The 14036-nt window shown below is 40.4% G+C and overlaps 1 protein-coding gene across 1 annotated transcript in view; it reads right to left on the bottom strand.

The window, feature by feature from the left end:
• Positions 1-14036, bottom strand: part of ABLIM2 (actin binding LIM protein family member 2) — a 197085-nt gene that overhangs the window by 78819 nt on the left and 104230 nt on the right. Inside the window, exons 7-11 of the mRNA XM_073647851.1 lie at positions 11531-11618; positions 7916-7974; positions 7303-7380; positions 5125-5271; positions 981-1013 (exon numbers count right to left, since the gene is read on the bottom strand). Of these exons, the coding sequence (XP_073503952.1) occupies positions 981-1013; positions 5125-5271; positions 7303-7380; positions 7916-7974; positions 11531-11618 (405 nt within the window). The remainder of the gene's footprint in view (positions 1-980; positions 1014-5124; positions 5272-7302; positions 7381-7915; positions 7975-11530; positions 11619-14036) is intronic.

Raw genomic sequence — 14036 nt, 5'->3', positions numbered from 1 at the left:
CTTATTATTAATACAATATGTATTACCCTCCATTTAATTTGTCTTCTATACAAAACTGTACATAGAACCAACAAAAAAGGACAAACCCTCTGATATGACTATTCAGAACCATCAATATGAGAGTGAGTATTTGATTTACTTGTGAGATGACCATTGATTGGACAGCATCCTAGAGCATCATATGTACTGGCACTTTCACTTATGTCTATTCATAAAGTAGCATCCTAGGTACTTATAAGATCATGCCAACTTCTTTCTAAAATTCTGTCTGAATTATATATATGGTGGTATTAGGGGAATGCAATCTGGGCAATTGCCCAGTGTCCCAAAAATCCTAGAATGGCTACTATACAGCTCATCTATGGGAGGCAGAAGTTTTTGCATGGTGCAGGCTGGCACATTGCAGCCTGTATTATCCCTAATATTAAGGAAGGGTTCACACAGCGTTTCTGTGCCTGTTCATAACGCAGTTGACAACTTCCATTTGAATCTTCAAAAAACAGGATTCGCACACAGAGCTTCTAACTTCTGAGGCAAATGGAGTTCAAAATAGGAAATTTTGGACTCCTTTTGACCTCTTTTCCGGCAGTGTCTGGAAATAGTCTCTAATGGAGCACACTTTAGTGCCTGGATACAGCTTAAAAGGAGCCAAATGGACAGAGACCAATGATTCATATTTTGGACTCAGTTTGCCTCACTGAAGTCAATGACTCAATTGGGGGCACATCTAAATTATGTTTTTTTCCCCAAGGAGTAATTAACGGGCAGAGAAAATCAAAGTGGAAACTTGCAAGTAGAGGGAGAAACTCCTCAGTCTGACACCTATACACATTTTCAGATCTTCTAGATTATTTTTCTCAAACCATACACATGAAAAAAAAATGAATATGAAAAGTAAGCAATGAGATGTATGAAAAATAACAACAAAAACACAAAAATGTATATGTTGCAAAATAGAAACTATAGCCATGGCCAATTACCTCTGTAGGTGTAGGGGAGAGCAACTGAGGTGACTGCAAATAGCAACAAAAATAGGAAATTAGTGAGAGGATCCATGCAAGTGATGAATGGAAGTAAGAGGATTAGCATCCATGTATAGCAAAGCATTCATAGGCAATAATCAGCGCATAACCCTTCCATCTATAGTAACCAGTCAATCCAATAAAGTCTTATTTCCCAAGAAGACTAGAAGGAACAGGGAGGTAAATCTTCATTTGCTATATTCCGAGTGCACAGTGTCCATTTTAGGTCATGATCAGATATCAGAGTCAAACATCAGAATAATGTCAGTTTGAGGCTAAATACCCTGTCTGAGAACTGACTTTGATATGTGACTTTGATAAGTGACTTTGATATATGACTCTGACATCTGACTTTGATAAGTGACTTTGACATCTGACTTTGACATGTGACTATAAGTGATTTTGATAAGTGACGTTGACATCTGACTTTGATGAGTGATTTTGACATCTGACTTTGATAAGTGACTTTGACATCTGACTTTGATAAGTGACTTTGACATCTGACTTTGATGAGTGATTTTGACATCTGACTTTGATAAGTGACTTTGACATCTGACTTTGATAAGTGACTTTGACATCTGACTTTGATGAGTGATTTTGACATCTGACTTTGATAAGTGACTTTGACATCTGACTTTGATGAGTGATTTTGATAAGTGATTTTGATAAGTGATGTTGACATCTGACTTTGATGAGTGATTTTGACATCTGATTTTGATAAGTGACTTTGACATCTGACTTTGATGAGTGATTTTGACATCTGAATTTGACATGTGACTATGATAAGTGATTTTGATAAGTGACGTTGACATCTGACTTTGATGAGTGCTTTTGACATCTGACTTTGATAAGTGACTTTGACATCTGACTTTGATGAGTGATTTTGACATCTGACTTGGATAAGTGACTTTGACATCTGACTTTGATGAGTGATTTTGATAAGTGACGTTGACATCTGACTTTGATGAGTGATTTTGACATCTGACTTTGATAAGTGACTTTCACATCTGACTTTGATGAGTGATTTTGACATCTGACTTTGATAAGTGACTTTGACATCTGACTTTGATAAGTGACTTTGACATCTGACTTTGATGAGTGATTTTGACATCTGACTTTGATAAGTGACTTTGACATCTGACTTTGATGAGTGATTTTGATAAGTGATTTTGATAAGTGATGTTGACATCTGACTTTGATGAGTGATTTTGACATCTGACTTTGATAAGTGACTTTGACATCTGACTTTGATGAGTGATTTTGACATCTGAATTTGACATGTGACTATGATAAGTGATTTTGATAAGTGACGTTGACATCTGACTTTGATGAGTGCTTTTGACATCTGACTTTGATAAGTGACTTTGACATCTGACTTTGATGAGTGATTTTGACATCTGACTTGGATAAGTGACTTTGACATCTGACTTTGATGAGTGATTTTGATAAGTGACGTTGACATCTGACTTTGATGAGTGATTTTGACATCTGACTTTGATAAGTGACTTTCACATCTGACTTTGATGAGTGATTTTGACATCTGACTTGGATAAGTGACTTTGACATCTGACTTTGATGAGTGATTTTGATAAGTGACGTTGACATCTGACTTTGATGAGTGATTTTGACATCTGACTTTGATAAGTGACTTTGACATCTGACTTTGATGAGTGATTTTGACATCTGAATTTGACATGTGACTATGATAAGTGATTTTGATAAGTGACGTTGACATCTGACTTTGATGAGTGCTTTTGACATCTGACTTTGATAAGTGACTTTGACATCTGACTTTGATGAGTGATTTTGACATCTGACTTGGATAAGTGACTTTGACATCTGACTTTGATGAGTGATTTTGATAAGTGACGTTGACATCTGACTTTGATGAGTGATTTTGACATCTGACTTTGATAAGTGACTTTCACATCTGACTTTGATGAGTGATTTTGACATCTGACTTGGATAAGTGACTTTGACATCTGACTTTGATGAGTGATTTTGATAAGTGACGTTGACATCTGACTTTGATGAGTGATTTTGACATCTGACTTTGATAAGTGACTTTGACATCTGACTTTGATGAGTGATTTTGACATCTATCTTTGATAAGTGACTTTGACATCTGACTTTGATGAGTGATTTTGACATCTGACTTTGATATGTGACTTTGATAAGTGACTTTGACATCTGACTTTGATAAGTGACTTTTACAACTGATAATAATAATAAGTGGAAAAGTTCACGGGGTATGAATACTTTTTCAAGGCACTGTATGCAAAATACAGTGGGAAGTAACATAGCCAATTAGATGCTAGCTTTTCATTTTTCCAAGTTGCAATCTGATTGGATTCTCTACATATTGTATTTGCCAGATTTTATACATAAGGTTACAAAACATTTGTTTTACCCTATTTACCTATAAAGAAAACCTAAATGAACCGATAAAACAAAAGTAAAAGAATAAAAATGTAAATATAAAATGCATCATTTTATTATTATTTTATGTTAGACTGTATAAAATTGGAAGATAAACCACGAAAAATAATATTTTGAGCGCAGTCAGATGTGCTCTGCAGATATTTTAGACTCCAGCTCTTGGTGCTGGGACATTTCTGCGATGTCCGCTTACAGATTATTGCATTTGGCTGCCTATTATCTGGATATTGCGCAGCGCCAGGTTGGATTCTTTGTCTCTTTAATGTTACATAAATATTTGTGCCAAAACATTGATCTAGTAAATGTTGCTGAGCCGACCTGTTCCTGACCCTAGTGCCCAGAAATACATAAGTCACGGCTGTCACAACTCTGGATACTGATTTAGGGAATCTCAATGGCCACCGCAATGTGTGGGATTAAAGGGGTTGTTCAGTTAAAAAAATATTATCCTCATCTAAATACATATAATTTACTAATATACTTTTATTTGCAAAGGTACCTCACGCTTTAAGGGAGCTTAAAGGGAACCTGTCGACATGTATTTACATATGGAAGTAGACGTATGGCTGTGAAGGCGCTTGTGAAAGAACCTTTCTTGTAAAGATCCGATGTGCCGGTTATGAGAACTTTAGAGTGGAAGCCATATGCCAATGGGGCTGGAAATTCACCGGTATCATTGCACTTGGAAGAAGCAGTCTAAGTGCTTTGACACGCCCCTAGTGCACTTCCAGGCTGATTTGCATATAGCTTTGACTTTAAAGTTCTCACGAATGTCTCATTGGATCTCTACACATATAACAATGAATGTCAGCCTCAGTCCTGGGTTCCAGCAGCTCCTCTTTCAATTTGAGCTCCAAGTTTCGGCACATCATCCAAGGTGTGTAAGACTCATATCAATAAATAAGCCATCCCTCTCCTCTGTCGTGGTAGATGGATAGACGTTGAGGAGGGGAGTGTGCAGAAACAAGAAGCCCTCCCCTGTGTAGAGCACAAACCAGAACCAGAAGTGGCGCGGCCATGAACCAGATTGAGGAACAACATCTTGCCTCCGCGTGGTGCAGATCCAAAGACGGCAAAACCAGGAGAAAAAGGAAGAGGTTTGGAAGGTGCTCACCAGAAAAGCTCTAGCTTAGGAGCAGCAGGGTATTGGTAAGATGCGTCTTACTCCTTTAGTTATTTTAGACCCTTATAAACGGTTTGGTAAAAAAAGGTGATACAAATAATGTGGCCGTACAACCCCTTTAAAAATGTTTCTATTCAGTTTACTAACTTCCCCCAGATTCACTACTTTGTCATCTCACAATGAAACCTGAGGCATGTCAACAGGGTTGGACTGGCCCACCAGAGAACCGGAGAATATTCTGGTGGGCCGTGACTTCTCCTTCAGGAGAGTTCATAGTGCAAACCTTACAGCTGCTATGGGGCTCTTGAGTGGGGGAGAAAGGTGGGTCCTCAGAATCAAATCCTCTGGTGGGCCCAATGTTCTTCAGTCGGACACTGCATGTCAACCTAAAGTCTTGTTCGGAATGATGTCATGTTCTTCTCCATCCTTGGCGTAAAGAATTACTCTAGTAGCGCGGATACGTTTTAGGGGAATATTTAATGGTGGGATTCCCCAGAGTTACATTTTAACAACGTTGCGTAAATAAACCATTTCCAGTACCTCCCCGTAACTATGCCTGTCGTCTGTGGAGTAACTGATGTATGGAGAATAGGAGATCATGTCAGGACGGTCAATGTTATAGATGGCTTTATCTTTAGGAAGAGCCGCCAAATCCTTGTAGTCAATTATCTCATCTCCAAGTTTTGCCTAAGAAAGGAAAGAAAGAGATGAAAGACAGGCGAGAATGGAAAACAGTGCAGGTAAAAACCGTGAAACAAAGGCAAGGTAATAACTTAAAGGGAATATAGAGTAGTAGGGTGAGAGGACATATACTGTTAGAGGTGGCACCACAGAAGTACCAAGATGGCAGCCACAGGGGCCATCAGCAAGTCTCCGACTGCCATCATAACCCACCAGTGCCTCACATAGTCGCAGTGTGAGGGACTGATGCGAGCCGGTGTGTGTGCTTACCAGCGAGTGTTTCATTCAAATGCTGCAGTCAGAAATTAAAAGTGTCATCTAAATGGTTAACAGCAGTGATCAAAGCTCAGCTCCCGAGCCCCCTCCACACACAGATGTGCAGTTACATCCATTTGCACTAAGGGTTAAGATGTGAGCTATTGACAGGGTGGACATATTATTAGGAAATCCTGGTTATGTGCACAAGATAAAGTGTAACTGTTGCTTGCATGACTTTTTCTGATAAACTACCATGTGTTTGTACATGAGGAATAACACCATTTCTGATCACTGTGACATTTTTAATTAGTTTTCAACTCTTCTTTTCAAATTGTCAGTTTTCCCTGAGCTCAGTTCCAGATTGGGCAGAGACTAACTGCTATGATGTCTCCCAAACACCAAACACAGAGAGGAGGAAATCCTGCTCCCCCATTCCTAAGGAGTAGCAGCAGCATGGAGGATATTATACTGAGTACTGAGCAGTGTAACTGTGAGGGCAGCTTTTTAGCAGCACCATCTCTGTGTCTCCCTATCTCGTTCCTCCACTTTTTCCTCCTTTCTCTATAGACATCTACGTGCAGCAACTGTAATCTGATCCCTCAGTGAGCTCATAATTTGTTTTCACTGAAGATGGATTTGGGCAGAAAATTCAGTGTAAATGATCAGTACTGGAAGAAAAGAGAAGTCTAATAACTGGAGAAAGGGGCTGTTTTTTCTTATAGTTTATTGAGTCTTTTCTTGTACTATGGATTTATATAAAAAAAGAGGCTTACTCCTTAAAGAAAGAGACTAAATGTAATGTTGTCTCAAGAACACTTCACAGATTGACAATAGATAGTGATCCCCTATTCATTAGGAGCAGCAATGGAGGATATTATGCAGAGTACTGAGCAGTGTAAATGTGTGGAGAGCTCTGGGGTGACTTTCTTAGCAGAACCATCTCTGTATCGCTCTCTAGCTCCACCTCTTTTTCCTCTCTTCTCTATAGAAGCAGCTGTAATCTGATCCCTCAGTGATCTGCCTGTCTGTTTTTACTGAAGATGGATTTGGGCAGTGACTTCAGAGTATATGATCAGTGCTGGAGGCAGGGAGTGGTGAGTAGTCTGATAACTGAAGAAAGAGGAATTCCTTTCAAATAATTTATCTTTGCTTGTACTATTGATTTATAAAAAAGAGGTTTACTCCTTAAAGAAAGAGACTAAATGTAATGTTGCCTCAAGTATACTGTACACTTTAACAAGAGGAGATTATACGGAGTACTGAGCAGTGTAACTGTGCGGACAGCTCTGCGGTGACTCTTTTTAGCAGCACCATCTCTGTATCTCTCTCTCTAGCTCCTCCTCCTTTCCCTCCCTTCTCTACATACATCTGTGAGGAGCAGCTGTAATCTGATCCCTCAGTGATCTGATAATCGGTTTTCACTGAAGATGGATTTGGGCAGTGAATTCAGAGTAAATGATCAGGGCAGGAGGCAGGGGGGGTTTGAGTAGTCTGATAACTGAAGAAAGAGGCATGCCTTTGAAATAATTTATTGAATCTTTGCTTGTTTATGAAATGTTCTACATGTATGACAAGATCATTATGCATCCTTTACAGTCCAAGCAAATTCTGTGCCCATTTCTAGCTCTGTCCACCCATTGCCTGTAGGATTTTATAGGTGCTAATTGTCCTTCAGTAATATTATAGTCAACCTAAGATGCCATAAAGTGAGAACAAACTGCTGAAAAATCTCATTGTGACATCACGTATATCAATTACGAGGTCATCAATAAAACTCACATAAATGACTCTACTGGGAGATCCAGACGTGTTTGAGGTTGGAACTGATATGATGCTTTCTGAGGACGTTCTTGTTTCCTAGATCATGAAGAAAATATAAAATTACTAAAAATCACAGCGCCTAATTATCTGGCATAAATGCTTTTAAAAAATAGCATGAAAATGCCGGAAGAACCAGACATGTAACTACTAAGGATGTGACCACACTTACCTTTCGTCAAATTTGTTAAAGACTCTAATTTCTCATGATACAACAGGCTGCAACTCACATCACAACCACTAGGTGGCTACATGTAGACACATACAGCATAAACCTCTCCATGGAGAGTATCACAAAATAATTTTTTTTTTATTATCTTGTGCCTTTCATCTCGAGCCAAGGGAAAAGGTGAGGAAGTTGGCATCTGTATATAAAGACAATTTTGCACTTGGCCCACTGTTTGAGGACAGGACACCAGTTAATGTATAATTTTGGGAAATCCCTCCCGCTGTTGCCCTATAAGTGTGGGATTGTCAGTTTATCATTTCCTTTCCTGCATTCATTTTGAATCCCACAGATACTATAAGGGCGTCTGTTTCTCATACGTTATCATATTAAGTAATAATCATTTACCTTGTTTCTTTCTTCTGTTTTGGCTGCTTGTCTGCAAATTGGATGCCATATTGAGTTTCCTATGGAAAAAGAAAACGTCCAGGATTGGATCAGAATATTTTAAGTGACAGTGATAAAGAACATATTCATTGACAGCAAGAGAAGAACAGAAACTGAAACCCAAAACATGAGATTTATTAAGACTGGTATTTTATATACATGTTTTTTTTACTTAAATGCATGTATTTTGGTCTAAAAATCATTTTTGTAATTGGGTGTGATTAAAAATGTTGCACCATTTGGCTTTTACAGGCTCTTCGCTTCCCTGCACATTCAACTTCAATGTGATTTGTGGTCATAAATCAGCTGTCAGAACGAGCTCACTGACAGATTCTCAGTTAACTCATTCAATAAAAAGTGCAACAAAGAGGCTATAGAAGCCAAGCGGTGCAAAATTTTTAAGGAAACCCAATTCCAAAAATTATTTTTAGCCCAAAATACATACAATTAATTAAAAACAAAGTGTCCCAAATGGTTGACAACCCTAGCAGAGTGAAATGTGCAAAAGCATGCCTCTAAATACATTTTTTGGTCAGTTTTTTAAAAAACAAACAAAAAAAAATCAGAAAGTGAAATCTACGCCTGCTATGGACCAGTGTAGATTTGCAGCATAATTTGCACCTTTTCGTTTTTTTTTTTCTAGCTCTCCCCCCTCTAGGTTAACCCTGCCGACTGCATTTAAGAAAAAATGGCAATATGAGAGAAAAGTCTCTAATTTAGCCAAATATGGCACAGAATAAAATCTAATATTCACCCTGTAACCTACACGTGTATATGACCGGCCAGATTAATCATTTTTTTCCTAATTCATCATACATATAATGGCTATTGTATGAAAAACGATAATAATAATGGCCGGTCATTGAACTATCACGTCGGCAACAGATAAAATAAGACCGGGTCTTGTAATTCAGGAATATGTCTGGTTGTCTCCAAATATAACTTCCGTCTTTTACAATGGCACCAGCTATATATAGTTCTGCCACTATTTATAGTCAGTAAGTAACGGAGTCAACTCCAGGGTATTGTTTAACCCCATCGCTGTTCCTCTTTTCCTAAAGTTTGTTCTCACTTTTAGATTAGGTGCCGCCCATAGCTATAAAGCAAAAAAGTTTACCACTTTGTATTGTGTACCTATTTTACCTCCATCCATGTCCTTTTTTGCTCCTGTGAGTTTTTGCAGCGGGTGCACAGATTTCTTTGGTTTTCTAGCACAGTCTATTTAGACTGCAAACAGTCTCCACTTACTTTATTAGAAGAAGTTTTTCTTAAATTGGTCACACTCATAATATATTTGGTAGGAATGGCCAGCCGTCTAATGTGTACTTTTGCTCGACAGGAGATGGCAGGGAAAGAAAGATAAGGCTAATCTATGTCAATATCAGAAAAAAGGAGAAGATCTCAGCATATCATTGCAAAAGATATTTTTATTAAACATGTATAGAAGAATAGGTATAACAACCAGACAAATTGTGGGTAAAAGATGACTAATAGGGAACACACTAATACTCAAATATAAGTACTCAATATCAGTTAGCCTTATAATAGAATTGCACGCTAGCCCAAGGATAAATATCAATCAAAGATGGTGGAAGCCGTTAAAGTGCTATATATATAATGTAATACAGGCAATCCACTTACATCAAATAGAATAATACTCTCATTATAGCAGAGCAAGATATTGCCATATATCAAGGGGGCGCACCAACATCAACCTGATATCGGGACAAAAAGAGTATAGTAATGAAAAGTATGTTACCTGTGGAAAACTCTCACAAACGGAGTGGAGAGGAGGGTGAGAGATAGAAAGGGTGGTGGTAACACAAAGCCCGACGCGCGTTTCGCAGAAGAACCGCTTTCTCAAGGGCAGGTCATGGGTATATGGCGCCCCCAAGGCATATATATATATATATGTCTAAATGACTTGATGATAGCGAAAATGTGTGCAGCTGTGATGTGGGACGCGCACCTGGAAGTTTTCAGCGTGCGCATGGACGGATGCTTGCCAAGTGGCTGGCTATCCGCCCACTTTTTGGTAGTTATTATGTGGCTTTTTTCTATATTACTAATCTATGTCAATATGCCTGATCCTTTGTTCTCAAGGGAAATACACCACTTCCAAAGTTATTCTAAAGCAACTTACTCCTCTCTACCTACAGAGAACACACAAGCTCGCCTCAGCTGAGCATGCATATGGCGGGGTCGACAGGAATAGCCTGGATCCTGCAAATGTCACACAGCAGTATGCAGTTGACGCGCCCCCAGGGCCGTGGGGTACTCGGCAGCCGGACCTCTGGTTGCTGGGGGGTATCACGGTAGCTGGCCCGGTCCGTGACCCAGACCGGTCAGTGCAAAAGGGGATATTTTTATATGGGGTTTTGGAAAGTTCGTGACGCCACCTGTGGTGCCTGGTGAGGATCACCAGCGCTGCGACAGTCCTCTGAGACAGATGTTAGGGCAGCTTGTGATGGGACGGCTCCCCACAGGTGGAGCAGGCCTCAGGGCAGTGAAAGTGAGAGAGCGGGTTGCGCTGGGCGTTGTAGCGCAGGGGGAACAATGGCGCCGATGAAAGAATGGACGGAGGCAGTCCAGTGCAGTCATCCGAGATTTTACTCACAGTTCTTAAGGCAGTCCACAAGTGCACTGTACAGGTGAAGGCCTCCCACGTCGCGCTGCGTTCACCGGGCAGGGGTTCAATCCTTCCTCAGGCAGCTTGGGAATACCTGGCAGAACCCCACTTTCTCGTGTTCCTATTTTTGACCGTCTTCACGCTGGGTCTTTCTCCCTCCTGCCCTGCACTGCCCACTCTGAAACCCGTTCGGGTGCTCTGAAGTCATTCCTGTACGTCGGATCCGGGACCTACTTGACCCTCCTGGGGATTAGAACGCGGCAACGATCCCTCTGTCTTCTGACAGATGCGGGGTGTACGGGTGCCGTCCTGCACGCGCCGTACCCCCTGGGATCCTCTCTTAGAACGGAGCCTACTCCCTGCTCCCCTCCTGGGCCGCCTAACTTGTCCCTACTTGTGGAGCAGATCTCCTAATGAGACTCTGCTCCCGGACTGTTTTTCTGAACTGTCCCGAGCTGTTCTTCTGAACTGCTCCCTAGAACTGAACTGCCACCCTAAAATGGCTTCCCTATTTATACCCCTACCAAAGTGCTCCCTCTAACTAGTTCCTCCACCCACACCCACTACTGGTTCCCCCTACCTTTGGGTTCCCCCCACTCCAGCCAGGTCAGGGCTCAGCAGCTGCGCTCTGCATGTTGCCCCTCCAGCCGGCCTGGAGCAGTGTAGTGTTGGATGCAGGTGTTTGGGGTTCCGTGCAGCGCACCCTCCTTACCTGAGAGAAGGGAGACACCACACCTCTGGTTGAGGTGCAGTACCTCTGTGGCGACTGAACCCTCAGGGGCGCCACACAGTGACTGAGAAGAACCTTCTCAACACCATCCTAGGAACATTCGTTCATGATAATTGCAGGGTAGTCATGTACTAAAGACCCTTCCTGCTGTCTGTACACCATCACATGCTTCCATGACATGAGACATCATGGTGGTATAGGATAACACAAAGCTCACCTTGCAGGTACATCTCCTCTCCCTCGGCAAACATCTGGTTGCAGCGGACACATCGCGCACATGTTGGGTGGTAATGTTTCTCCCCGGCCTACAAGGAAGCAATAGGATTTGTTACATAGGGTTTCTCTCCACAACTCAACTCACCATATTTTTGTTATAAACCATCTGAATGTACCAGAAGATTAATAGAAGTGTTTTCTCTAGACTTAAAGGGATTCTATTAGCAGATTTTTGGAATGTAATCTGAGGGCAGCATGATGTAAGGACAGGGACTCTGATTCCATCAACATGTCACTTACTAGGCTGTGTGCTGTTGTTGCAATATGATGAGTGCTGTCACTGCTGGACTAGCTGCTTACGTGCCTCCTAGTCCAACCACGCCCTCAGCACTGATTAGCAGCTATCGATATAGAATGTACACAGAAAGCTGCCAATCAGTGGTGTGGGCGGGGGAAACTTTCTAAGCTTGGCTACAAGCTACATCTAAAAACTCTGATTGTGTCACAACCGCTGCACCCAGTAAACTAAGTGACACATTGTTGCATTTAGCATCAATTTTTCCTACATTATGCTTCTCTCAGATGAGACAAAAGCTAAGATAAAAACAAAATGAGAAAATACCCTGCAGTTAAGAAATAAATGAATAAATAGGAATAGTGCATGAAAATAACATGGGGGACTTAGTTAACATAATTTTGATTAAAAAAAACACGTAAAAGCCATTGCACCACGTCAAGGTGACCCTATTTGGGACAGTCCTAACCTCTAGTATTAAAACTTTACCATGTGTAAAATGAAGTTAATGTGAATAAGGGCCGAGCAGGACCAAGACCCCAACTAACGGACACTAAACCATAGGGAGCTATATAAACGTAATGTCGAGCTCAAAGAAAAGGAAGCTTTGAGTTGAACATTATTCACATTTCCGTCATTTGACGTCGGCCATCATTCACATTTTCATCATTTGACATATGATAAGGTTTTAATACTCGAGGCTAGGACCGTCCCGAATAAGGTCACCTTGACGCGGTGGGATGGCTTTTACGTTTTTTTAAATTAAAATTATGTTAACTAAGTATCCTATATTATTTTCATGCGCTATTGCTATTTATTTATTTGCTGCAAGGTATTTGCTCCTTTTGTTTTTGTCTTAGGTTTTGTCTGTTTAGTGGAAAGTGTGAACATGCGCCAAATGCTGCATGCATACCAACTTATATTCCAGGTCATCTTTTTAGGTTTTTGTTCTCCTGTTGACCTTTAAGAGTCAAATATGTTACTTTATGGCTTAAATGTAAAATGGGTATTTGTCTTTAGTATGACAACACTGAATGTTGTTTATAGTCTATATATCGGTCTACTATAGCAAGGTGAAAGAATAAGATTTTAAAGGGGTTCTCTGGGACTTTGATATCTGATTAGTGGGGGTTTGACTACCGCCAAGCACTTTGATTGGATGATGGAAAGGGGACCCAGCTCAATACATTGTGTAGTGGCTGCAAATGGTACTGCAAGCTCTCCTACATACAAGTGCATAGAAGAGATCTGTAGTACCAGTTCCTCTTTGCTGTGACCCCCTTAATCAGATGGTGGGATTCCTATTACCATAAATTTACATTTTATAGGGTTTTCGATTTTTTTACACTTTTGTATATAGCAATAAACACAAACAGAAAAAAAATATATTCTCTTTCTGAAATCCCAATGTCAGTTGTCACCGATTCCTCTGCCGACAGGCTGCACCGAGAGAAGATCCTGTCATTTACCACAGTCGCCACATCTTAGAAACTAATTCATTAATAACTAATCCTTCGCATGCTCTGCGGTGTAGTTGGGCGAATTTCAGGAATGGTTCCTAAGAGGGAGCGGTTTGTAACTCTCCATGTGACAGGGGATAATGTGAAAAAAGGATTTCTTTTTATTACATGTGACTTCCCACCATGTCTTGAGGATGACACGTGGCGAGGAGATGTTTTTCAAAATACAATAGAACATAAGTTACGTATTTTAGGTTGCAGAATTTATACAAAGATAAAAGGATTAAAAAGAAAATCAATAAATAACATACACAAAAAAAAGGAAAAAATGTCAAACTGGGGTACCCTGAGCCCAAACCTCTACAGAACTCGCACAGTCACCCATAGTGTGGTCTGATTTTCATGGACTGACAGAATGGAGACAGTGGAGAAAGTCTTTTCCCTCCACCTCTGAGAAACACTGATGCCACTCTGATCAAATTCTGATCAAAGTTTGATCAAAACAATCAGTTAGTTTTTCCCAGATGGAGAGGAAATGGTCGTGTGCTCCTACCCCAAGGTTGTGTTCTCAGAGGTTTTTTTAGGAGTTTTTGAGAATAGACACACCCTAAAAATCCTACTCAAAAACTGCTTCAAAACTAATGACAAACTCTTACAATTCATTTTTTGGAAGGAAATCCAGTTTTTTCCTTTCCGGGACAGGTTGTAATAAAAAATCCGGTGGAAAAAAGTGCATGTGACTTCTTTGAAGC

The sequence above is a fragment of the Phyllobates terribilis genome, unplaced genomic scaffold, assembly GCF_046119375.1.
Source record: "Phyllobates terribilis strain yellow unplaced genomic scaffold, ASM4611937v1 Scaffold_1__5_contigs__length_1240528914, whole genome shotgun sequence".
Classification (NCBI taxonomy): Eukaryota; Metazoa; Chordata; class Amphibia; order Anura; family Dendrobatidae; genus Phyllobates; species Phyllobates terribilis.
This window is presented reverse-complemented; position numbering and strand designations above follow the sequence as displayed.